A 27,358-nucleotide genomic window follows, 5' to 3' on the forward strand; every position below is an offset into this window, starting at 1 on the left:
AACCTCGATGCATTACTCCCGAGGGAATGCAGCCCTAGACAGCAATAAAAGTTCCCTATTTCTGATATAGCGTATCAACAAGCACTTGCTTCAAGTACCAATTATTATTTAGCTGAAAGAGCACTATCCATTCCAGGACCAGCATCAAGTGTCGGTATGACTGGGCACCCGCCAAGGGGCCACATCCCATCAGGGGCCCTCTAACAAGATCTCTATTGGTCTGCATCTCTTTTTCATCGCTGAAATGTTTCTCTTATGGTGCAGTTATTGGAACTAGAAGCTAAAATAGGCAGGCATTTTTGAGAACATCAGACCAAGGATCCATCTCTTCTCGGTCCTCCCAGAGTGCAGGACACGGAATAACGGGCTCAAGTTAAAGCAAGCCAGATTCCGGCTGGACATCAGGAAAAACTTCCTGACTGTTAGAGCAGTACGACAATGGAATCAGTTACCTAGGGAGGTTGTGGGCTCTCCCACACTAGAGGCCTTCAAGAGGGAGCTGGACAACCATCTGTCAGGGATGCTTTAGGGTGGATTCCTGCATTGAGCGGGGGGTTGGACTCGATGGCCTTGTAGGCCCCTTCCAACTCTGCTATTCTATGATTCTATGTATATACTGGGATTGCGGGTTGGGAGAAAGGTGGGATATAAATGAAATAAACGCAAGCATACAAATGTAATTTTGCTGATGAGAGGTTGTTACCAGGGGGTCCACTGAGCAGCCCTTCCTCAGTAACCCCGTTGCCCATCATGAATGCTGAACAATGGGTTCATATAGTAACAATGCCTCCTGTTAGAAAGGCAATTAGCAGAGAAAAACAAAAAGGCAAAAGGGAATGAGCCTTTACCAGTCCCACATGCACACAGGTGATCTCAGAACAATAAAAGGAGGCTACACCTTTCTTCCAAAAGAGTTTGTCCAGTCCATTTTGTGCTCCATTACACCGGCGGAAGCAAGAAAGCAAACTCACATGCTCCTAGCAATGGTGGAAGTCAGAGAGGGTGGGGGTTGGACTCGATGGCCTTGTAGGCCCCTTCCAACTCTGCTATTCTATGATTCTATGATCTAGTCCAGCACTCTGGTCACACAGCGGTCAGCCACCTGTCGACCAGGGACCCACAAACAGGACATGGTGCAACACAGCACCCTTCCACCCATGTTCCCCAGCAACTGGTGCATACTGGCTTACTGCCTCGGATACTAGAGGTAGCACATCACCATCAGGGCTGGTAGCCATGGCTAGCCTTCTCCCCCAGGAATTTATCCAACCCCGCCAATGCGCAGAGGTGTCGACGGCCATCACCACATCTTGGGGCAGTGAATTCCAGATTTCAACTATATGCTGTGTGAATGAGTCCTTCCTTTTATCAGTCTTAAATCTCCCACCAATCAGCTTCACGGGATGACCCCATTGGGTCCTAGTATTGTGAGAGAGGGAGAAAAATGTCTCCCTCTCCACATTCTCCGCACCAGGCATAATTTTGTACACCTCCATCATGTCTCCCCTCAGCCTCTTCTTCTCCAAGTGAAACAATCCCAGTTGGTATTACCTTCCCTCGTAGGAGAGATGCTCCAGCCCCTTAATTGAGTTGCCCTTTTCTGCACATTTTCCAGCTCTATAACATCCTTTTTTAGGTATGGTGACGAAAACTGTACCACCGTATTCTAAGTATGGTCGCACCATAGATTTGTATAAGGGCAGTACGACACTGGCTGTTTTATTCTCGATTCCTTTTCTCATTATGCCTAACATGGAGTTTGCCTTCTTTACAGCGGCTGCACACTGGGTGGACATTTCCCCCCACTGGAATGCAGCCTCTGAGGGCTTCTCCAAAATGGAATTTGGATGAAAGAGATTCGACCCTTCGGATCTAAAACTTTCAAGGGAGCTCTCTCTTGGGGGCCCCTCTCCATCAGGTACAGCCTTATCCGCTGCAAAGCTTTGCACCTTCTTCTCCAACACCCCCGTAACCTAAAGCCGATGCTAAAACCACAGCTGAACTGCTGGACCGGGCACAGATAACTCTCAGCTCCTAGGAGGCAAATTTATCTGCTTCCTCGTAGCCCTTCCATAATTTTAATTAAGGCCCACTAACCATTTAGCGTGCAGCCTCTCCTGTAATGAAAATTGCTTTCAGACAAAGCCAGAGATGGGAATGGTTACATATAAGCGCTACCCACTCTCCTCGGATTTGTACTTTTTAATTTGGGGGGGGGGAAACATCCTTCCGTCGACACCTCTGCGCATTGGCAGAGAACTTCATTAAAAGTTCCCGACCGCCGCAGGGCTGAGTGGCACATTTCTACCCACTGGGCTCAAGATATTTTGATGCCTGCCTGGAGAGCAAAATTCAATTAGTGCGCTTACGTGTTAATGATTACACCTACGTTTTCGTCGAACCGAATTGAAAAAATAATAATACTGAAAACAGAAGCTGGGGATGTGCTTTCAGGGGTTGCAGATATATCCGGCAACTCATATTTGCGTTTGATTTGGTGACACATTTAGTAAAATTAGAATGAGAGAAGGCTCGCGTGCCTCCTGTGTGAGGATGATACGCATATCTGTGACGGGTGCAGCTCAGTGATAGATCACCTGCTTTGCATGCAAGAGGTGCCAGTTTCGATCCCTGGTACTTCCAGGTAAGGTTGGAAAATCTTCTAGCTAAAACCCTGGTGTATGGGTGAGATGTCTATATGACACCTATCCCGAGGGAAGCTCAGAGAATGGCAACAAGGGAGAGGGACTTTTCAGTGGTGGCCCTATGAAGAGAGGCCCTCTGAAGAGAGACTGAAAGAACTGGGCATGTTTAGCCTGGAGAAGAGAAGATTGAGGGGAGACATGATAGCAGTCTTCAAATACTTAAAAGGTTATCACACAGAGGAGGGCCAGGATCTCTTCTTGATCCTCCCAGAGTGCAGGACACGGAATAATGGGCTCAAGTTAAAGGAAGCCAGATTCCGGCTGGACATCAGGAAAAACTTCCTGACTGTTAGAGCAGTATGACAATGGAACCAGTTACCTAGGGAGGTTGTGGGCTCTCCCACACTAGGGGCATTCAAGAGGCAGCTGGACAACCATCTGTCAGGGATGCTTTAGGGTGGATTCCTGCATTGAGCAGGGGGTTGGACTAGATGGCCTTGTAGGCCCCTTCCAACTCTGCTATTCTATGATTCTATGATAATTATGGAATGATCTCCCCGATGAGGCTCGCCTGGCACCAACATGTTTATCTTTTCGGTGCCAGATCAAGACTTTTCTCTTCTCCCAGGCATTTAACAGCACATGCTGCATTTAATAACTGACCCCAGAATAGTTGTTTTTAAATGGATATTGTCTGTTTTTCTTTGTATTTTATGCTTTTTATGATTTTAAATTTTGTACATTTCTTTTTAATGCTCACTGTTTTAACTTTTGTAAACCGCCCAGAGAGCTTCGGCTATGGGGCGGTATATAAATGTAAATGCACCCCTTCTTAGAGTCAGAAGACCTAAAGACGGTCGTGCACGCGCAGGTAACCTCAAGGCTTGACTTCTGCAATGCGCTCTACACAGGGCTACGATTGTACCTAGTTCGGAAACTTCAGCTAGTTCAAAATATGGCAGCCAGGTTGGTCACTGGTACATCTAGATGTGAGCATATTACCCCAATGTTAAAATCACTCCACTGGCTGCCAATTAGTTTCCGGGCAAAGTACAAAGTGTTGGTCATTACCTTTAAAGCCCTAAATGGTTTGGGTCCAGGTTACCTGCGGGATCGCCTTCTCCCGCACACTCAGGTCCTCTGGGGTGAACTTACTTCAGTCAGCTAAAACTAGGCTGACATCAGTTTCCCAGAGGACCTTTTCTTCTGTCGCCCCCAGATTGTGGAATGGCCTGCCGGAGGACATTCGTAAAATTAACACTCTCTGTGATTTTAAGGCAGCTTTGAAGACTGGCCTTTTCCGGCAGGCCTACCCAAATTAATGTAAAATTAAGAATTTTTAAATGTGTTGATTCCTGTACTAATGTTGTTCCCTGCCTCGATCTAAAGGGAGAGGCAAGTAAGAATTATTATTGTTGTTGTTATTATTATTATTATTATTATTATTATTATTATTATTATTATTATTATTATTATATAATGTAGCTGATTCCTTCAAAACCCCACAGCACCGCTGCTGCGAAATTGAGACAGCAGGAGGGAGAGTGGGCTATCTGGCTAGAAAAACCGCAACGTGTCCCCCCCCCCCCCCGTCCTGCATTCCTGCACTTATCCTGGACTTGGATCCGCCCCCACCAACACCCACTGGCTTAACCCGAACCGAGGCCACCGCTGACGGAAGGAGAAACAGCGTGGTGATCTCAGAGGAACGACAACACTGCGAAAAAGCGCAGTCTCGGAGGTGAAAGCCTGATGTGTGTTGGAGGCTGCGTCGTATAGAGAACGTAGCACCACTGCGCGGCTACGGCAGGGTAAAAAGGCCATATAGACGACCTGGAGAGCTGCTGCCAGTCAATGCTGACAATACTGGGCTAGATAGACCGAGGGACTGATTCGGTATAAGGCAGCTTCCTAGGTTCCTATATTTCTTCAAAAAGGCATACTTACTGTTTTGATGGGACCATCATCCCCATCCATTTCCAACATGTTTCTAATGTGAATGCCATTATATATTATATATAGCCAAAACAGCAGCACCCGTGCAGAAGAAGGAGGTGTCACCAGGCCAGGGGAACCCTGGGCATTATCCAAATGGTATGTTTTTCTGCAAAGTCAAATAGTGCGAATGGAGCTCCTCCAAATCTTTCCATTGCGCAACTGGTTCTGCACCATGCATACCTCTAGTTGGGTTCTCCTCTTGCGCACGGTTCGGAACTTAGTTTATACTAGCGCAACGTCTTGAGGCGCTAATGGAGGGACACCATTGGACACTGCCTCCTGAGGTTTGCAGAAGTACAAAGAAACTTTGGGGTGGGGCGAACCCCTAAAGGAGGGGGAGACAACAAAACAGCTTAATATGGACTGAGCAGGCTCAGTGGGCATGGAAAATGGACTGTCTGTTGTAGGGGGGGGGAGGAGAGGCGAAAAACCAGGGAGGAAAAATAAAATGGAGTCTGCCTGAATAGGTATGGCTGGCTGGCTGGAACCTTGAACAAGAGCACCAGGTGTGCCCCACAGGGACGAAGCTGAGGATTTGCCTCTGCTGTGCCTCCCCCATGGAGGAAGATGTGGTGTAGGCAAAGTGTAACCCCCACCAAGATGGCACCCAGCAACCACCTTGGATGGGGAAAGCTTGCATGCAGTGAAGCTGGTTCGCAGCTAAAACACCACCTGGAGATGAAAGGGGGGGGATCCCCCCAATCTCATCCAGACCACAAAAGGCCAAATTGTTCTCCACCCCCATTCTAAAGTAACTCAAGTCCCTCATTACAGCTACTCCCAGGGAACTCTGCGTCTTTTTTAAATGATGATTTGTTAACAAGCCAGGATGATAAACCATGGTTTGACTCTAGTTTGTTTGAACAAACGGTAGTTTAAATTAACCAGAGAGTCCCCATCACACTGCCCATCCATTTCGGATGTAACCAGAGCGCTTTTTAAAACTGGAAGAGACAACTTCTGGTCTCCTCTGAGGTTCTGTGCCGAAGGAGCACACGAGTCTGAAGCGCACCGTGTCTGATGCTGTACCGCTAAAGCCACAGTGTCGCATCATGTGCGAAATGGGCCACAGGGCAGGGATGCGGGACGTTTTTCAGCCTGAGGGCCTTATTCAATTTCGGAGAAGCTCTGGGGGGGGGGAATGCATAGTGGGCAGGGCCAATGGCATAGTGGGGCCAAAACCACACAACAACACCCCCTAAAAATACCAGGAAATTGTAGCTTAAGAAACTAAGTCTTAGGGGAGGTATTTCGATTTCTTCAGATGTGGGGGAGGAGGAATCCTGCAAAAGCCAGAAAGCACAAAAAAATTGGTGGTCGGAGGGAAAGGATGGGGCCAGGGGAGTGGGGTGAAACTGTCTGGGAACCCCAAAGTGGGGGCCCAGCTTCTGCATCCATGCCGCAAAGTGATTCCTATGTTTTTTCCTAAGCGTGACCTGACATTGAGTCAATTTCAACCCAGTAGTTCCGGCTACTCATCCCCAACCCACTTAGGAGTAGTTTTGGTTTGTAAATGTCTCCCTCCGCTTTCCGGTTTTCCCTCAACACAGCACAGAAGCAACGTGCCAACATCTCACAGAAGAGGTTCTGTCTTGGCCCTAAGCTGTCGCGTTCCCTTAGAGTGACCATTGGGAAAGGAGGACCGGGCTCCCGTATCTTTAGCAGTTGCATAGAAAGGGGGATTTCAGCAGGTGTCATTGGTATGCACGCAGCCCCTGGTGAAATCCCCTCTTCATCACAACAGTGAAAGCTGCAGGAGCCCTGCCCTCTTTCGTATCTGGTCAGGAAAGGAGGGCTCCTGCAGCTTTCACTGTTGTGATGAAGAGGGGATTTCACCAGGGGCTGCATGCATACCAACGACACCTGCTGAAATCCCCCTTTCGATGCAACTGTTAAAGATACAGGAACCCGGTCCTCTTTTCCATATGGTCACCCTAGTTCCCCATTTCCCCTCTCCAGCCTTAAATCGCAACGGTCCCCGCCCAGCCCAGCCGCCGCGTTCCCACAAAAAGCACTCCGTGCCGATTTGTCCAGCCCGATTAATGACTGTAATTATGGCAATTCATCAAGCGCGTTCTGAGCGGCCTGGCAGCAGGGTGTGGGGAGGAATTGAATTAGGCAATTGTTTTGCTGAGTCAGCACTTCGGCTCCTCAGGAGCAGGAACGCCCGGGGAAGTGGGCTGCTGTGGCTAGGCGGCCTCCCGTAGCCAAGCCAAACCCTCCTCCGCAGCAAAGGCTGAGTCGACGCAGACAAAGAGATGCTTCTGCTTGGCTGCAGGTCTTCTAAGCAAATCAGCCAGGACAGATAGTTAGAGCCAGCGTGGTGCAGTGGTCAGAGTGTTGGCCCTGGGACTCAGGAGAGGCGGGTTCTAGCCCCCGCTTGGGCATGAAGCTCATTGGGTGACTTTGGGCCAGTCGCTATCTCTCTCTAAGCCTAACCTACTTCACAGGGTTGTTGTGAGGAACAAATGGCAAGAGGAGGATCACCCAAGTTGCCCCTTGGGTTCCTTGCAAGAGGGAAAAAAGGCAGGATAGAAATGTAAAAATAAATAACTAAAGGGTTAGTTGTGACCAATTCCTCAAGCAACACGCCGGAATAAATAGGTGGTTATGGTCAAGGCTGTATGTTTGAGAAATTATCAGGGACAAGTGCAGAAAATGGTACTGCCTGCAAAATTCAAGAATCACTTTTCGTTTAAAAAAGGGAAAGAGAGAGCAAGTTTCTAGTCCATATGGGCTACAAGAAGAATGCCTGTAAGCACCACTAACTATGCTAGGTAAAATCTCAGGTGCCAAAGGGGATGGCAGATAGGATTTCCATGGTGCAGTGGAGAAAGCGTTGGTCTACAATTAGGAGGACCCGGGTTCAAATCCCCACTTGGTCTTGAAACTCACTGTTTGGCCTTGGTCTAATCTGAAAACAACAGAATGAAATTTAATAGGGATAAATGCCAAGTTCTACATCTAGGAAATAGAAACCAAAGGCACAGTTACAAGATGGGGGATACTTGGCTCAGCAATACTACAAACGAGAAGGATCTGGGAATTGTTGTAGATCACAAGCTGAATAGGAGCCAACAGTGCGATATGGCTGCAAGAAAGGCCAATGCTATTTTGGGCTGCATTAATAGAAGTATAGCTTCCAAATCACACAAATCCTCTCTATTCGGCCCTGGTTAGGCCACATCTAGAGTATTGCATCCAGTTCTGGGCTCCACAATTCAAGAAGGACGCAGACAAGCTGGAGCGTGTTCAGAGGAGGGCAACCAGGATGATCAGGGGTCTGGAAACAAAGCCCTATGAAGAGAGACTGAAAGAACTGGGCATGTTTAGCCTGGAGAAGAGAAGATTGAGGGGAGACATGATAGCACTCTTCAAAAACTTGAAAGGTTGTCACACAGAGGAGGGCCAGGATCTCTTCTCGATCCTCCCAGAGTGCAGGACACGGAATAATGGGCTCGAGTTACAGGAAGCCAGATTCCAGCTGGACATCAGGAAAAACTTCCTTACTGTTAGAGCAGTACGACAATGGGACCAATTACCTAGGGAGGTTGTGGGCTCTCCCACACTAGAGAAATTCAAGAGGCAGCTGGACAACCATCTGTCAGGGATGCTTTAGGGTGGATTCCTGCATTGAGCAGGGAGTTGGACTCGGTGGCCTTATAGGCCCCTTCCAACTCTACTATTCTATGATTCTAATCACTCTCTCAGCCTAACTGCTGTAAAGATAAACACGCAAGGGATCACGTGTGCTACCACGAACTCCTTAGAGCAGGGTAAGGAGCCTATGGCCCTCTTTCAATCCCCATCAGTCCTACCCAGCAGGACCAATGGTCAGGGAAGTTGGGAGCTGTAGTGTAATGATGGGAGTTGTTGTCCAACCACATCTCAAAGCCGCCAGGTTCCCTATCCTTGCCTTAGAGGAAAGGTGGGATACACACACGGCAAATAAAAGGCATTTGGTGTGCAATCTTATGCATGTTTAGACAGAAAAGGGTCATACAATTCCCAGTATTTCCAAGGCATCCATGACTTAGAAGGGCCCGTGGTGTTCCGGATCTATTTTGATTTTTGCCTTTGCCTCAAGATCAATGGAATGGACCTAAATGAAAAACAGTGGCTTTGGGAGCAGATATTCACTTCGAATAGAGGAACAGGGTTCCTCTGAGGAATCTTTCAGTGCCAGAACCGAATTCACCATTCTTTTACGCACAAACCCATCCCTGCTTTCACCCCCACCATCCATTCATTCTTCATTTCAGAGGTTTAATAGGAGCCGTTAAAGGGCCTTTTCAACAACCGGGAATCACAAACCCGCACCAACCTCCTGCGAATCACCCAGAGATCCTTCCACCCACCCCTGTCCTAAATAGCTCCCTGCGCCTCTTCGCAATTAGCAAATGAGGGCAAAAGTTATGTCAAATATTCCTTTTGCATACATCGTAGATTGCCGTACATTTGCACAGTCTCTCAACACACAGTCAGTTTCCAGGCACTTTTTCCTAGTGTCAAATAGTACCATCAGTTTGTGTGTGTGTGTGTGTCATATTTTAAACCATTTTATACATTTTTTTTAAAAAAAATGGTATTGGGGGTTCTTAGTTGTTTTAAGAACTTTGCTGACTTTCTCAAAAACGGCTCAAAGTCATACTCTAAACAGGGAAATGAAGTGACCCAACTCAGAGCCTATATTTCAAGACTCGGTCCCTACACAGCAGGAGGGGCAGGGCGGGCATCAGGGGTAGGGATAGTTGGGCACTGGCCGAGGGCCCACACCCCAGGAGGGGTCCACTAGCAAGAACCCCCTGGAATTTGTTTAATTTATTTATTGCATTTATATCCCACCTTTTTTTCCCTCCAAAGAACCCATACATAATCCTCCTCTCCATTTTTATCCTCACAACAACAACCCTGTGAGGTAGGCTGGGCTGAGAGTCTGCGACTGGCCTAAAGTCACCCAGTGGGTTTCCATGGCTGAGCGGGGACTAGAACCCAGATCTCCAGACTCCCAGTCCAACACTTTAGCCGCTACGCCACACTGGCTCCTCCTCTTCAACATGGCAACCCGCTTGTCCACCATAGGTGTGTGCAAAGGGTGTGCCCAGGCACACCCTAATATCTCAAGCAGTAAGATTAAAATGGATACTGTTTTACACTGTCGTTTTTATATATTTTTGATGGTTTTAAATTTGTATACTTTTTAACGTTCACTGTTTTTAACTTTCGTAAACCGCCCAGAGAGCTTCGGCTATGGGGCGGTACATAAATTAAATAAATAAATAAGCGCGAATTGGGAGGCCATTGATTAGGGATCCAGAAGCGGTTCCAGACGCAGCAGGGGCAGTCCTCTGGCGGCCCTCTAGCTGCTCTGCTGCCTCCAACAGCGTGCCGAAGGAACGAAAAGGAATCGCTCTGCTGGGAGCCACGGTTCAAAGAGGACAGGAGGAAGGGCCCTGAAGGTTAATATCGCCTCTTAAGTCCTTCCTCTGGTCAGTGTCACTAAAAATCCTCACCAATGCTGGGCCTTGGGGAGCATCTCTTTATTCCTTCCCCCTCACCTGCAACGGCCCTCCCATGGTCAGGCAAGCCAAACATGGATGGAGTAGGGCGTCTGCGTCTACAGTGTTTAATAAATAAATGAATCAAAATAATGTCCTTTATGGTTGAGTATTCAATAAATGTTCACCTTAACATTTATTGTTGTATATATCCCTGGGTGCACAATGCGACATCACCGACCCCTTACGCTAGGCCCGTCGCATAAACCCTTCTCAAACGCCACCACTTGAAAACCTGAGGGTTAGGGTTACCGTATTTCTTCGATTCTAAGACGCCATCGATTGTAAGACGCCCACTAATTTCAGTACCACCAACAGAAAAAAAAAAGCTTTGATTCAAAGAAATAATAAACGACCCGCGATTCTAAGATGCACCCCATTTTTAGAGATGTTTTTTGGGGGGGAGTGTGTCTTAGAATCGAAGAAATACGGTAATTAAAACCTTATTTATTTATTTATTTATTTTATTTATTACATTTCTATACCGACTAATAGCCGGAGCTCTCTGGGCGGTTCACAAAAACCTTTCCCCTAGCTATGAGGGAAACAGGTTTATTATTATTATTATTATTATTATTATTATTATTATTATTTATTTATTTATTTATATAGCTCCATCAATGTACATGGTGCTGTATTGGATCTCTCTATACTGTGGGTATAATCTGGGGTGGGTGTTTAATAACAGTAAGGCAGGTAAATAACGCCAAGCCGACACGTGATATTTGGTAGCTGACAAAATAAGTTCATTGTTGTTTATAAGCTGTAAATCAAAATATAATACTTTCAATCCTGCGTGATCTAAACTCTCCACACACCAACCACCTCACTGTGTTCACACCAGTCCTAAGTCCCTAGAATCCAAACACCTCAGTAAACAACTCTGTCTCACTCACTCCTCAAACTCACACCCATTCTAACATTCCATACTTACAAGACATAGTAATCTAGAATGTTTTTAGGATGTTTTAACATGTATATTATGTTTTAATTCAGTTTTATATATTTTACTGTTTGCTGTTGTTCCCTGCCTCGATCAGAATGGAGAGGTGGGTAAGAATTATTATTATTAATTATTATCATATTATATTATTATTCTACTAAATTGTGCGGTAACACCACACACACCCTAATGAAATGTGTTGTGCACGCCTATGTTGTCCACCTGCCTCTGGCCCAAAGAATGGGGGTGACAGAAGCAGGAAAAGAAGAAGAAACCTACAGCCAACATGTGCTCCGTGCTTCTGCTCATCTAGCAAGTGGTAGAAATGACGAGGAAGAGGAAGAGGAGCTGGTGATAATGGCGGTGAGAAGGTAGACTCCCTAAGGGAGGGGGCCCATATAGGGTGTCTTCCACAAGGAGTCCCACCAAAAAAACATATCTGGAGTTGGCACCGGGGAGAGGTGTGGGTGGAATCTCACCAGGATCTCACCGGCCTTCTAAGCAAGTGGCAGATCCCAAATAAAACTGCTCCTGGATTGCACCCCTTCCGACTGGAGGCGGGGGATGTATTGGCACGGTTATTGAATCGCTTGTGACTGATCGAATCCTTCCTCCGTATGAAATGAAGGCAACTTCCACGCAGGTAGAAATCTAGCAGGTCTTGGTTGGGAAGGATTCTGAGCTCGTCTTCTTCCTGACAGGATGGTTTTTCTACAGTCAGGAATCCCACCACCTCCTTCCCCTGCCTCAGGACTGCGGGAGGATCGCCAGGGAGAGAAGCCAGAATCGATGGCACCAGATATTTTCTGCTTCCCCCATCCTCCTGTTCACAGGTGCTGCCGTGAGCGCAGCCAGGATACGTCCTCTGAGCCCCCCGAAAGGCTATTCCCATGAGGCCCCGCCCTCCCTTGCCAGGCCCCACCCCCTTTCCTATCAGGCACCGCCCCCTTTGCTCTTGCATCCTTGATCTTGTCCTGTCCTGACCACTTGGTAGCCCGTGGAGGCTAGCTTGACACCTGCAGCCCAAAGTGGTACAGCCCAGGCGCGGCTGAGCCGCTTGACAAGGGAGTCTCTCGGAATCAGCACCTCCCCTGGGGGCTCGGGACGGGATCCAGAAGAACATCCGATTGAAGACGAGCCCTTGGCAGCCTCCGCCGGTGACCCAGGCTTCTCATCCAAGCGCCGGGCGAGCGCCAGCAGCCCCTGCAATATTGGCTCAGAAGGCAATGCAGCACTCGGGGAGCCCTCGTTCCACCAGATCTCTTCCCAGCAGTGGCATGCAGAGAGCCGCACGCAAGCAGAATGTCACGTCCCTGCTCCGAATTCGGCCCCTGCAACCACGATTACCCTTCCCAGTCCTAGGTGGGGGAGTTGGAGCAATATTATTTGCTTATGGCACCCCTATCCAGGGCAGCGGAGGCTGCGGACTCTGATGTCCGTGGGGTGGCGGATCCACTCCGGGTTTCAATCAGAAGCAGTCGGAGCTCTAAAGAAGCTCCTTTAGAGTTCTGATTGAAAGCCGGAACGGATTCACGGCCCCGCTGATATCTGAGCCACCAGCCTCCACTGATGCAGGGCCAGGGCAGAGCCCATGAGAAGGGAAGGATGAAAGCTCCCCTCCCCTCACGTTGTAGCCCTCCCCTCCAAAAAGCCCCCTCTCCCCTCCCTACCCCCGCATGGAGGCTTTTTGGAAGCTCAATTGTCATGCCGGATGGGGGAGGATTTTCAGAGAGATCGCAGCTGGGAAAGGAAGAGTTAACCCTCTCCTCTCTGTGTGCTGCGCTTCACACAACGTATTATGGAACTCACTACCACAAGATGTGGTGATGGCCACCCATTTGGATGGCTTTAAAAGGGGGTTGGATAACTTCCTGGAGGAGAAGGCTGTCCATGGCTACGAGCCCTGATGGCTAGGTGCTATCTCCAGTATTCGAGGCAGAAAGCCTGTGTGCACCAGTTGCTGGGGAACATGGGCGGGAGGGTGCTGTTGCACCATGTCCTGCTTGTTCATCCCTGGCCAACAGCTGGTGGGCCACTGTGTGAACAGAGTGCTGGAATAGATGGACCCTTGGTCTGATCCTGCATAGCACTTCTTATATTCTTATCAACCTTTGCTCAGTCTGATGTCCAGGTTCTGTTGATGGGCAAATTCAAATCCCTTTTACGTTCCCTTCTGGTGGCTCTTGGTCTTTAAACTGCACTCAGATTGGGAAGTTCTTCAAATAGAGGATGCCTTCGAAACAGAGGACGGTCCTCTGGCACCCTATCGAATAGAGGACTGTCCACCTAACGGCCCCATTCCCAGCAAAATAAAGGCGTGAGATGAGTTTTTAATCGATCCCAGACATGTTTTAATTTTGGTTGGCAGCTCAATGGATGTTTTTAGATGTATGCAGTCTTTGTGTATACTGTATGGTTTTATGGTTTTATATTTTGTATACCGTTTTTAATGTTTAAATGTTTAAATCTCTTGTAAACCACTTCAGCTATGGGGCAGTATAGAGATGATGATGATGATGATGATGATGATGATGATGATAAAAATTCTGGCAGGACTAGACTATTTTATGGGCAGACAGGATAAAGCTGCAAAAATAATTCACCAAGAACTGGCCATAAAATTCAACCTCATCAAACAACCTACACCTATACATATACTCACCCAAAACAATCTTGAAAAATGCAGCCCATAAAATATACTGGGACTGAACAATTCATACAGACAAGACAATACCTTGCAACTGACCAGACATAACAGTTATAGAGCCAAAAAGGAAACCACGCCTACGTCATTGACATAGCAATACCTAATGACAAAAATGTTGTAGAAAGGGAAGAGGAAAAGAGAGAAAAATATATACCAGGAAAAGGTCACAATTATCCCATTAGTCACATCAGTCACTGGCATCACATAAAAAAAAAACAACTATACAGAAAACCTTCAGAAACTGGGCCTACCAAAATACATCCACACCAACATCCAGAAAGCAGTCACACTTAAAACATGCTCAATCGTCAGGAAATTCCTGAATCAGTAAAAGACAGCATGACCTGGCGAAGCCCGTCATGTCCATCTAGAAAAACTGCCACAAGGGTGAAAGAGATATAATAATAATAAATTCTAGAAGGGCAGCTGAGTTGGCTTGCAACAGCGTTAAAATAGCTTGTGGCAAATCAAAGGCGAACACATTTATTATTGCATAAGTTATCACGGACTAGAGTCAGCTTCATCGGATGCACAAAGTGTTATTCTGAGCTGGCAAATATTGATAGTTGAGGTGCACAAATAAGAAGGGAAAGGTTATCACAACATTGAGGCCGGAAGGCCCAGCAAACAAGGGACAGCAGTAGTTCCATTACTAAGCACACAACAAGTCAAAAAGGGTAAAAGATTTCATCGGATTCAGTGGCCGTGCGATCTGCTCCCAACTGGCGATAATCCAGCAAAGCAGGATGAATAAGTGCACATATCAACTCCAAAACAGGGACAATTGCTTTCTTCAGTGAATGAGCCACCCCTAGTCACGATTGAGCCCAAGTCTGATAGCATCAAACCTGCAAATATATTCCAACTCAGTAGCTTCAGGCAAGGGGCGGGGACCTTGTTTTTCTTGAAATAGGGCAACTTTCTAGCCTATTTCTGAATGCCTAGAGACATACCATCAAGATAGATTTTCACTTTTGTTTTAATTTAAAAAATGGAGTTAGAAATTAGGAAGCAGAAGAACAGATGGAGCGTCTTGGTGGATCAGACCAAAGGTTGATCTAGTCGTAGTAAGAAGGTAATGATTATCCCTTTATCTTAAACAGCCTCCCAAAGAGAAAATATTAACTCAGCACAGAACAAACATGATTCTAGACTCTAAGACTCTACTTCTCTATCTGAAGCCCTTGGATGCTTCCTGATAAACAAAGCTTTCATTGTGTCTCATTCACAGAATTTTACAATGTCTTCTATCTCTAACCCCTCTACGTTTGCCTACTGGGTTTCCCCCCCTTCTCTTTCCTCCTCCTACTACAAAAAATATCTTTTGATGAGTAGCACTAAGAACTGTCCATCTACAACCACCCTAGTAAGAGTGTTTAGGACTGCAGCCTAAGTGAATAAAATCTTCTGGTTTTTACTGTTCTGGTCTAAAGACCCTGCTGCCCAGCTCAAACGCTTTAGCAGCCTCTCATGACGCTAAGACAATAAAATAGAAGTGATAAACAGCGGAACGCTACGCGTAAAATGCACCACCCACCCTTCCAACCTGCGGACTGAGTCAATTTCTCCCATCTTAAAACCAGCCCTGGGTGTTATGGGCCAGGAAGCAATACGGCAGATTAGCAGAGAGACCTTTTTAAAAAATAGTGGCCAAGTTCCAAATTGCAGCAAAATGGAAAAAAAAATAAATAAAAAGCCGACGATTACCCAAGGATTTGGGAACTATTAAACTATGGATGGGATCTCTTATCAATTAAAAGCTACCGCTAATCCCAGATTTAATCATGATTGATAGGAAAGTGGTGTCTGGTTAGTTCTAAATGTAATGGACTTGGCTAACTGGAAAACACGAAACACCACTCCGATTCTCTCTGTTGAACAATAGATAGATATTTATTGCTGAATTCTTTCATCCTTGTCCCCAAGTGAATGTTTGTTCTACCTTTGGCTATTATTCTGGTTTCTTTTCCTGATGTTGATTTAATTTATATTTGAATGTATATATTTATATTGCATAATTATAATTTATGTATTCTAAATTGTGTACAACCAAAAAGGGACTGTGCGATTCGATTGAAAATGTAACAGAAATTTCCTAAAGGAAAAGTTACAAGAAAACAGTAACGTCTCACTCCATTTAGCTGGAAACTTAGTTTTGAAAAACTAAGGCACAGTCTTTTCTGTCCTGCTGCCATATGGATGTCTTGGACTACAACTCACATCATCCCCAGCTAGCCTGGCCACTCTCCAAGGTATCTGGAGAGTGCCAGGATGGGGGAGACCTAACTACGGTCTTAAAACATGTCTCCCCAAAACCAACACTGTGTGTGTGTGTGTGTAATCCTGGGTATGAGCTGTAGTCATTTCTATTTGTCATTGCAGCAAGACAGAATTCTTTCTGTCCTTTACCTTCACACCATCCCTGTGAGGTAGGTTAGAGCAGATGCGGTCACAACTGGTCCAAGTGAATTTTCATAGCTGAACACTCAACTTGAACCCAGATCCGACCCGCAGGCAAACCCAGACTGCTATTCAAAGGATACGCAACCGGATGATCTCCAGATGTTTCAGACTACAGGGTCCATAATCCCCAATCAGATTGGCCAAAGGTCAGGGTTATGGGAGTCGTAATCCAAAATGTGTGCGAGGGTACCAAGTTGTCTGACCCTGCTATACACGCAAGTCATAATGTCGAATGATACCACTGTGGGGAAAGTGGAGAGGGAGACATTTTTCTCTCTTTATACTAGAACCCAGTGGGGGTGATCCCATGAAATTGATTGATGACAGATTCAGGACAGATCAAAGGAAGGACTTCTTCACACAGCGCAGCGTTAAACTACGGAACTCACTTCCACAAGATGTACTGACGGCCACCAATTTGGATGGATTTGAAAAGGGGGCTGGGAGAAGGCTATCAAGGGCTGCTAGTCCTGACTGCCAAGCAGAATTGCCTTTCTTAGGAAGACCCTTGGTTCATCTAGTTCAGTGCTGCTGACACTGACTGGCAGCAATGGCTCTCCTGGGTTTCATCCAGGTATTTTCCCAGCCCTACCCGGAGATGCCAGCGATCGAACCTGGGACCTCCTGTATACAAACCAGATGCTCTACCACGGAGCTATAGGAGTTGAAACTGCTAAAGAGCTCAGGATTTTTAAAAGCAGGTTTTGGCAGACAGGTTTTCACCTCGATTTCAAGTTTTACTCTAACAGATCAGGAACTCAGGAGAGGTTGCGGAGCGCGGAATAGCCGCGGAGATGTGAGGAGAAGAGAGATGTGAGTTGTGGGCCTCACAACTGACAGACAGGGCCGCTTCAAGACCCCGAAATCCAAGGAAGAGTCCTGAAATCCAGGTTCTAATACAATGGAGGCTGGTGGCTCCGACGTCAGTGGGGAAGTGAATCCGCTCCGGGTTTCTGTCAGAACCTTAAAGGAGCTATCTAAAGTGTGAGACTTTATCTCCAAAATGGGATCAGCACCTTGGAAAGCTCTGCTAGAGTTCTGATTGGTTCTGACTGAAACCCGGAACGGATTCACCACTCCACGAACACTGGAGCTATGAGCCTCCATTGGCCTAAGGAACAGAAGAAGCTGTCTTCTACTGAGTCCACCTGGCCCAGTACTGTCAACACTGACTAGCAGTGGCCCCGTTCAGAAGACACCTTAAACCATGGCTTTAACCACAGTGAATAATGCAAAAAGCCATAGTCACCATGGTTAAAGCCATGGTTGAAGGTGTCTTCTGAACATGGTCTGGCTTCCTTGCTAAACTGCCGTGATTAAAGCCATGGGTGAAGGTGTCTTCTGAACATGGCCTGGCTTTCTGGCTTAACCGCCGTGGTTAAAGCCATGGTTGAAGGTGTCTTCTGAACATGGCCTGGCTTTCTGGCTTAACTGCCGTGGTTAAAGCCATGGTTGAAGGTGTCTTCTGAACATGGTCTGGCTTTACTGCCGTGATTAAAGCCATGGTTGAAGGTGTCTTCTGAACATGGCCTGGCTTTCTGGCTTAACCGCCGTGGTTAAAGCCATGGTTGAAGGTGTCTTCTGAACATGGTCTGGCTTTCTGGCTTAACTGCCGTGGTTAAAGCCATGGGTGAAGGTGTCTTCTGAACATGGCCTGCCTTTCTGGCTTAACCACCATGGTTAAAGCCATGGGTGAAGGTGTCTTATGAACAAGGGCCAATGTTTCTCCTGGATTTCAGGCAGGAGTTTCGCCAGCCCTATCTGGAGAAGCCAGGAATCGAACCTGGGCCCTCCGGTTTGCAAACCAGATGCTCTACCACCGAGCTACAGCACCTGCAGCGACGGTACCAATGGCGAGAACAACCTAGCTCTTTCCCTGAAGGAAGGCTTTCAGCTTCAATCACAAAGGAAATTGTGGCCATTTGTTCTTGCCTGCTCATCAAAGGTTTTGGGGAGGGACACCATTTTTCCGTTGTCTTTTAACCCAGCAGGACTCACTGGCCTACAAAACCTGTTGACATTTTGGAGAGAACACTCCGGCTACGGAACATTTGGGCTTCTGAGTTAGGGAGATGGCCCGAAAACACACACAGACACACGCAAGAGAAGCCCTTAGCAGCCTCTGCAGGAAGACGGTTAATGAGGCCGTGTAATTGAGACGCCCCGGGGGACGAACAAGACAGAATCAAAGACAACAAGGCTTCGGCAGTCTCGAACACCCGGCGCTTTGCGAATGCTTGCCGAGAAAAAGCGCCTGTGCACCTGCCAAAGAAGCCCTCTGTGCTTCCAAAGGTTTGGACCTCAGTTGCGGAGAAGCTCTCGGGGTGGGGGGGGGGGGAAAGCAGCCTTCCAGTGGTGGGCGTGGCCAATAGCAGAGGGGGAGGGGCCAAAAATTGCCAGTTAAGTAAGCTTTAGGAGAGGCATTTCAACCTTTTTAGAATGGGGGGAGGGGAAAGCTGCAAAAAAGCCAGAAAATCGCGAAACAATTGGTGGCTGGGCAGAAGGGGGTGTGGCCAGGGAAAGGGGGTGGGGCCATACAAGGAATCCTGGAGGGCCAGATTGGGAACCAGGATTTGCTTCCCGGGGCTGAGATTTCCTACCGCTGGCTTAGAGGAATACCCCAATCAGCTGAACTAGAACTTCATGGTCTTCCGCCAACAGAACAGCCATAGGAAACACCTGACTCTATACGCAGACAAGTCAGTCCAGTGCCACCTAGTGACTAAACTATATAATGGCAGTATCCACCCCATGCTCTGGGAGCCAGTGTGGTGTAGTGGTGAGAGTGCTGGCCTGAAACTTGGGAGATCCAGGTTCTAGTTCACTTGCCCATGAAGCTCACTGGGCTTGGAAACACACAGGCAGCCAATGCATGCGGGCCAGAGTCTGTCTGAGATGCTCGAACCTTCTGGCCACTAATTTCCATTCGAAATCAAACCACCCCGAAACGCTTTGGATTGCAAGAAAGAACAATCTATTGGTGTGGGTGTGGGGTCATTCCCGTCCCCCCCAGGTATTGTGAGCAGCAACGCACAGAGGGAACAGGGAAACCTGAGTGGGGTGGCAGATGTCAGTGTCCCTGCTAATAAAAAAATGCTGGTTTAGTGTCGCTGTGAGCCCTGCCTCCACTACACCCCCCTGTCTATCCCAGTTGCGACGTAAAGTATTTGGGGGCCTCTTGGTCTTGAACGGGCAACGAAGACCTATTCGCTTTGCAGAAGCCCTGCTCCTGATGGAGATGGAAACTGCTAGAACCTGTCTGTTGATATGGCTCCACACAGCTGCCTGAAAGTTGAGACTCTCCTTTGAGTCCTTTGAGGGGAGGGTTGTCCGTGGGGACCCAGCCAATGAGCGCCTGGACTCCCAAATGTACCACTCCACCACTGTTCCTAGTGCAGCACTTTCCGTTCTCTGAAAAGCAACCAGCTGTCTCTAGGCAAAGATACCGAAAGGCCTGCGTTTGAGGCTAAGCGGACGACACTCCCCTGTCCCTCTGGGTTGTCGCACCTGGGAGGCGAAAGCAAAACAGAAAAGCCGGTGTTGCTTTGGCCCAGCTAGGGGGGAAAAGGGAGCAGTTATCAAGCGCAGATCGTGAAGCGCTGCGATTTCTTCGTGACATATTATTTATCCCGTCTCTCCTACAGGGCATTTGGGGCAATATATCCATTCTGACTCCTACACAGAGACATAAATAGGGCCAGTGCTACCATAGAGGCCACTCAGGCGGCCGCCTAGAGCGCCAAGCTAAGAGGGGTGCCAGGCACAGTGCAGCACTCACACGCGTTGGCTGTGAGCCAGGCCGGCCCAAGAATTCAGCTGGGCCTGGGCGGGCGAGATGGTGCCCCGTGCCTGCCCAGCTGAAGTGAAGCCAGGGATGCTAGGGTGGGGGTGGGGCAGCTCCAGGTTTGGACTTCTGGAACACGCCCAGAAGAAAGAGAGAGAGAGAATGTATGGGTGAATGGGGTGCATGGGGTCTTTGAGTGAATGCATGTATTCATGGGTGTGTTTGTTTGGAGTGAGTGATGCTGAGTGTATGTGTGCACGCGTGTGTGAGTTGGGGGGGATGATTTGGAGGTGATGTTCCTATTAAATAATGCATTTTAGACCCATAGATGTTCCTTTTCAATTTGTTTGCTATAATTGGCATGACGTATTTCTTGCACTTTAAAATAAATTTAGCGGTTTCAAGTTTTGTGCTTCTTATTTTTTCCAGGAAACATATGTTCTTAAAAATCAAAGTTGGAATTTTTTGGGGGAAGGGGTGGTGGTAAAAGTAGCTCACCTTGCCTAAGGCGCAGGTCTGGCACCGGCCCTGGACATAAAGGCCCCATTCAGAAGTCACCTTAAACCACGGTGAGTAAGGCTTTCTGGCTGAACCGCCATGGTTAAAGCCATGGTTTAAGGTGTCTTCTCAATGGGGCCAATGCATTTTATCCTCACAACAATGTAGAGAAGCAACTGGCCCAAAGTCACACTGGGAACTTCATGGCTGAGCGAGGATTTGAGCTCCGGTCTCACCAGTGCAACACTCAAACTAATACGCTACGCAAAGTTGATCACAGACGCTGGAGTTCAGCCCTGAAATGGGGGGCGTGGCATTGCTTTATTGCCTTAGTATCTGATATCAGATGTGTGGAGTCTCGAAGGGCCTGTTCAGACAACACACTAAGCCACGGTTAGGCTGCTAACCCCTTGCAGCTATGGTTAGTGAGCATGTTTAACCCGTGGTTATATAGCCACCACGGTTAGGAATGGTTCACACCACACACTAAGCCATAAGGTTTAGCTCAAAATGCTTAACCACTGTGGCTTAGCGTGTCGTCTGAACAGGGTCACTATGTCTCATCAGTAGCGCTTCACACGTCCTCAGGCATTCCTACCTTTATTTTTATCATTTTATGGAGTTTGCATTTGTGTGGTACCCCGCCTCGATCCAAAGGGAGAGGCAGGTAACAAATAAATATATTATAATATTATTATTATCACGTGCACCAGATTCCTGGCACAGAAAACAGGTTGTTGAAGCTAAACCCTGATGATCCCTGACTAGCATTAACTCCTGTACAGGTAGGGTGACCACATGAAAAGGAGGACAGGGCTCCTGGATCTTTAACAGTTGTCTAGAAAAAGGAATTTCAGCAGGTGCCGTTCGGTTGCATGCAGCACCTGGTGAAATTCCCTCCTCATCACAACAGTTAAAGCTGCAGGTGCCCTGCCCTCTTTCGTATCTGGTCCATCTAGTATAGCTCTTGCAGCTTTAACTGTTCTGCTGAAGAGAGAATTTCACCAGGTGCCGCATGCCTACAAAGGACACCTGCTGAAATCCCCTTTTCTGTACAACTGATAAAGATACAGGAGCCCGGTCCTCCTTTCCATATGGTCACCCTGGTACAGGTATATATTTTTCAAGCTGAGAAGAAGAGTGGAGCAGAGACAGGGCAGTGAGAAAGCTATAAAGTTAGGGTTGCAGCTGCTCTGTGCTCCAAGATGGCATAAAATTCTTAGCATACCAGGGTTTCCCCTGCCCCCTGCAATCATGAGATCTAGAATTATACTCTTAACAGTTTTTATTTTCCATTCCAGAGGGGGAACCATGTTGGTCTTCCATAACAAAACAGCATAGAGTCCTGTGTCATCTCAGAGACTCACCTAGGCTCCTGTAGACTTTTCCTGTGTGTGTGTGTGTGTGTGTGTGTGTGTGAACATGTCATGCATCAAAGCGGGTTCTCCTCGTCCACAAATGCCTATGCCACAACGAAAGAATGCTTTAAGGATGTTTTAAAGATGTTTTCATCATGTATGGTATGGTTTTAACCAGTTTTTAATGTGTATTTTATATCATGTTTTTATAAAACTGTTTGTTTTATACTTTGAATGGCTTTAGTTTTTGTGAGCTTCGGCTATCGGGCGGCATAAAAATGCAATAAATCATCATCAATCATCATCTATTACTCGCTATCGATGTGGTTGTTTTCAAAAAAAGGAAATATGTTTCCCTTCCATTTAAATGGCTTCATTTATGAGTGGAAGGGAAGACTGGGAAGCAACCCACGCCGTTGAAAAGCCAAGCACTTCAGCCCTAAACATATTAACTGCAACTGTGGTAAGAGACGTCAGCTCCTCCGGGCCCAGTCCCGGCCCACTCTTTCCCCGACCGCTTGGAGGTTTTCCAGCTTCTGCACGTTCCCCCAAATCACCCACCCACGCACCCGTTCTAAAAGGTCAAAGCACTTCTTTTAAGACTTTGTCACTGCCAGTAAGAGCTTTAAGGCAAAAATAGGCGGGTATGCTTGGGGCTCCGCCCCTTCTGGTCACTGGCCCCGCCCACAGCCTGAATGCGGCCCACCGAGAGCTTCCCTGAAAATGAAATTCAGCCCTTGGCTTGAAAGAGGTTCCCCACCCCTGAACGCCAGAGTAAAGCCCCTTCGAAGGCAGTGGAACTGACTTCCGAGTAAATGCGGTTCGCGTCCGGCAACGTCCCTGCAGATCGCAGACTGGCCTCTGCAGTGCTTAATTTGTAAAAGGAGACACACGGAGCAGCTGAGGCCTTTGTAGAAGTTGCGGCTTAACTCTATGCAAGCCTTGCCTCTACGTTGAGGGGAAGGGGGAGCTGCAATTATTCAGCATCCAGATAAAGATGCTCTGAATAATCCCTCGAGCACTTGCATTTTATAGGGTTCTTTGACAAGTGCCGGATCAAAACCTCAGCAATGAAACGTTGATGATCAGAGCCCGTGTGTATCGGTATAGCACACAAAAGAAGGGAAATGCAGCCCACTGCACCAGACACCAGGTCCTCTCTAGCTGATCCACCAGCCCAGCTTTTTCCCCCGGTGCATGTCCTACACTTGAGTCGCTGAGCCAGTTTATTAGAATCACAGGATAAAAGCATCTCATAGCCTGCAGACTACAGGTCGAGGATTGGATACTGAAATCAGCCTTCTGCAATACATCCTTCAGAAGTTTGGGACTGCAACTCCCATCAGCCCCAAGCAGCATGGCCCATGATCGGGGATGATAGAGCTATAAGTCAAAAACTCAGAAGGAACCCAAACTGGTGAAAATTGTTTTAAAGGCTTGCCTCAGAGAGGGGGGAAAAGGCTTGTATGACTCCTATATTGTGGCCTCTTCGATGCTAGGCAAAAACCATTCTATTTTCCCAGGCTTTTTCATCCTTCGCTTTTGTTTTTTAAACATGTTAATGTGTTGTTAGATCTTTACAATGCTGTTTACTCTGTGTGTGTTTTTACTTTGCTTTTATTCTGCTTTCAACTTGGCATGGTTTCATCGTATGCTCTCTTATGGCTGTAATTTTTACGAACCGCCCAGAGAACTTTGGTATAGAAATGTAATAACTAAAAAAGAAAAAAAAGAAAGCCTCCCTGCACAAAGAAGCCTAGCATGCTAAGGAATGGGTTCTGCATAGCATCAGGTGATGCTTTTCTATGTGTAGGGAAGTGGGCTTCTGTTTTTGTTTTTGTTTTCACATCCAAACACGCCACACTGCAATCTGGAGCGATATATTTTCAGAAAAGCTTCACTGCTTGATTCTACTGAATGTCAGGGCCCATGATCAGGGCCCACCTGCAGTCAGGAGAATGCTACCTCCTCACTGAGTGCCATCTCCAGATTGTTGAGACACCTTGGGCAAGACGGTCTCAATGGACCTTCTCCCTCATTGGATCTACTTTCTCTCCAACAGTGTTCCCAGCTTAGCTCTTGCTTCTCCTCCTCTTTCCCAACCTTGCTACGGCCGTTGACTGGACCAGAGGCAGGTAAACAAGCAGGTTAAGGGTGAGGAGGAGGAGCAAGACCAGGACACTCTTGTCACCAGGCCCCTACTGGGCTGAGGGGCCTTGGCAGATGCCCGACCCCGCCAACCCCCGACGCTGTGCTCCCTTCCGCCTACCTGTGTCCTGACGGAACTGATGCATGGACTGCAGATCGATGATATATGGAGAGAGCTGGGCATCCACCTGTCCCAGGACCACGCTCCCACGGGCATCCTCTTTCAGGACGTTCTCAATGTGGTGGCAGACAGCCGCCGTGTAGGGCCGCCAGCGCCCGTGCTCGTTCAGCCACTCCCACACCACGACGCGGGCCACGTTACTCGGGGGGAAGCCCAGTCCATTTGCCAAGACCAGCATCCCCGTGCCAGGCCGTGCCATGGTGGCTGCCCCTGCAGGCCGGGCATGGGAGGCAGGCGGGGTCACCAGGCCGGCGTCCGCGCCATCTGTCGGGGAACGCCGGAGGAGCACACGCCCGGTCTCACGGCGCTTCCGAAGGTAACATCTCCCCCACTTCTCAGTCCAACGCTTCGGAGCCCGAGGGTCCCCCGAGCAGAAACACGTCCCCGATCCGTCTTCTTGGGCGATGAGAACAAAAATGCAAAAGCGGGAGAATGGATCCTTTCCTTTTTATTATTATTTTTCAGGACCGAACCATCTCGTAGAAAGATAACGGAGGCAAGTTTTAGAAGCACGTCTGACTGTTTCGTGTAGGGGTGGGGTACGACGTTGGGGTAAGGAGCAAACAAAACTGTTCAATCGCCCCAAAGGGCAACCAGAAGAGACAGGATGTTTTCAGACCAGGTTGCTTTCGTCAGGGAATGAGAAGCCCACGCCCCACCATCAAGGCGTGTGCGTCTTCTCAAAGCACACAGGGAAGCTCAAACCGGCCAACTTCGACTTTTCCTTGTGCTGCCAGTTACCCAGAGTGAAGACCTCTGCTCTTTTTGTGCAGGGCCTCTGAGAACCCGCTGGTTGTTGCCTGGCTTTCGGAGGGCCCGGGCCTGTTCCGTTCTCTGATCTCTCTCTCTCCAGCCGTCACAGCCCAGCCCAGCCCGGACCAGCCCTCTCTTGCAGAAGCCAGCTGCCACTTCCGAAACCACTGCAGGCACCTCGCGGAGGCTCCTGCGGGCCTGGAAGCCGGGCTGAGCTCAGATGGGGAAGGGGACCTGGGCAACCTCCAGCTGGCTTCCGCAGATTCCTGCCCCTTTGACCCGGACCGTTAGGCCACGGGGACGACCGACTCCTCCTCTGAAGCGGGCTGTACGGCTGGGGCCACGGACCCGCTGGTGAGGGTTCCTCCGGCCAGGTCAAAAGGCCACGGTTTGAGGCGAGGGGGCTGCATTGGCTGAGAAGGTGCAGGAGATCCTGCCGGCTTTGGCAAGGCGGGTGACCTCCTTCCTGGTAAGCCGCCGTGGAGGCTGTGTCATCTTCCTCCTTCTTTACCGCAGCCCGGTCCCCGATCTGCGCCCGACACAGGAGCTGGAGCTGGAGGGAGCGAGGCTAGAAAGGGAAAGAGCCACAAATGATCATGGATTCACACCGGTGGGTCTCCGCCTTTCCACCCCCCTCCCCCACCCCGCTCTCCTCGGCATGCAGAGGAGGTGGCTCCACCACTTGGAGAGATCTAATAGGGAGCCCAATCCACCTGCCTGCCTCTGCGTGTGTCTGGCACCCTCCCTCTCCCCCAAATAACCCAAATCTCTCCACCGCCTTTTATACCCCGGGAGAGGTTCTGCTCGTGGGGGGGGGGCTGGAGGGGGAGAGGACTGTTCATGGCACGAACCCTCTCCTTTGTCCCTCTGCTTAGCCAGCCAACCCCCAGAAGGTAGCCAAAGATATGGAGGTACCCAGAAAGACATTAAGATGGGGGGGGAGGGGAGAGAAAGACACCCCACAATTGTTTCCTACCTGGTTGCTGTGAATTTCCAGGAGCCAGACACAAAGGAGGAGAATTGGGAAGGCGACGGCAGCAGCAGCGGCAGAGCGGTGGGGGGGAGGGAGTGAATCGTTGGGATCTCGGCGGATCTGAGCAGCTGGAGAACGCGGGGTGGGTGAGTGAACGAGCGGGGGAGGGGGGAGGAGGGGAAAAAAACCCGGAGGGGGCCGAGTGGCCCGTTCCTGTCGGCTCTGCAAGCCGGGCAGACGCCGCTTCCTCGCCGGCAGTGCGTCCTCCCCTCCCGTGCGCGTTCTACGCGTAAAAGCGCATCGTTTGTTGGAGAGGGAGCGACGGTGTCAAGGGGAGGTTTGGAGGCGGAGGGGGAGAGAGAAGGAGAGGGGTGGGGGGGGGAGAGAGAGATTGCCTTCCTCTCAGCAGCTGGGAGGGGGTGAGGATGAGGAAGAGGGTCCGCCTCGTCCTGCAGCAAGCCGCCCCGCCTCGTCCCCAGGTGGCCTCGGCCCCCTCTCCCCAACTCACCTAGCCCCGCGCACTGGCCCGGAGCTCGGGTGACGCAGGCTGGATGCAGCCGTGGGGACAGGCGGAGGGGAGGGGGGAATCCCTCGCCCCTCCCATGGAGGCGGCCAGAAACCGCAGCGAGCGAGCCAGCCGCCCGGTCCTCCCTCCCCCTGGATTCCAGCCAGGTTCATCAGAGCTCCGGTAAATGTCTGAAGCAATCCTCAAGATCACCTCTGAGCATGTACAGACCACGTTGTCCCCCGCACCTCTCATTTCCCAAGTGATTCCGCCTTACTTTCTCCCGTTCCCGCTTCGAACCTGAGGACAACCTACCCAACACAACAGCAGTTGGTTCTGTAATTAAAACCATATGCTGATTAGTATAATGGATCGAATTGTTGAATTGCTTTTGTTACAGTATCCTACCCTGAAATCTATAGGACAGGTGAGAAATATTTTAAATAACTCAGGGAGCGATCCTCTGCAGGTTGAAACAGAAAAAGTCCTACAAAGTTGTAGGACTTTTTTCTCTCTAAACATGGATAGCATTGTGCTTCTAAAACATTAGTCCCAATGGGTCATCAAACACATTTCTGTCTCTTTATTAGAGAAGGCTAACACAGCTTTAATATTATATAATGGTGGAATGCAGAACCTACTCACCGCTCTTAACTCCGTGGACACTGCAGTGTCCATGTAAATACATTTACCAAGTGTTAAGTTATCAGCTATAGGCATAGGATGACCATAGGGAAAGGAGAACACAGTTCCCTTATCTTTAACTAGGGTGACCATATGAAAAGGAGGACAGGGCTCCTGTATCTTTAACAGTCGTACGGAAAAGGGAATTTCAGCAGGTGTC

The 27,358-nt window shown here is 48.6% G+C and overlaps 1 protein-coding gene across 2 annotated transcripts in view; it reads right to left on the reverse strand.

Moving 5' to 3' along the window:
• Positions 1–26,582, reverse strand: part of DTX1 (deltex E3 ubiquitin ligase 1) — a 71,418-nt gene extending 44,836 nt beyond the window's left edge. The window contains exons 1-2 of one of the 2 annotated variants that reach the window (XM_063144211.1): positions 26,518–26,582; positions 24,224–25,604 (exon numbers count right to left, since the gene is read on the reverse strand). In XM_063144211.1, the coding sequence (XP_063000281.1) occupies positions 24,224–24,482 (259 nt within the window). In that variant the 5' untranslated portion in view covers positions 24,483–25,604; positions 26,518–26,582. The other variant, XM_063144210.1, reaches the window with a different exon arrangement.
• Between the last annotated feature and the right edge of the window lie 776 nt (positions 26,583–27,358).

This window comes from Elgaria multicarinata, chromosome 18 (assembly GCF_023053635.1).
Source record: "Elgaria multicarinata webbii isolate HBS135686 ecotype San Diego chromosome 18, rElgMul1.1.pri, whole genome shotgun sequence".
NCBI classification, from domain to species: Eukaryota; Metazoa; Chordata; class Lepidosauria; order Squamata; family Anguidae; genus Elgaria; species Elgaria multicarinata.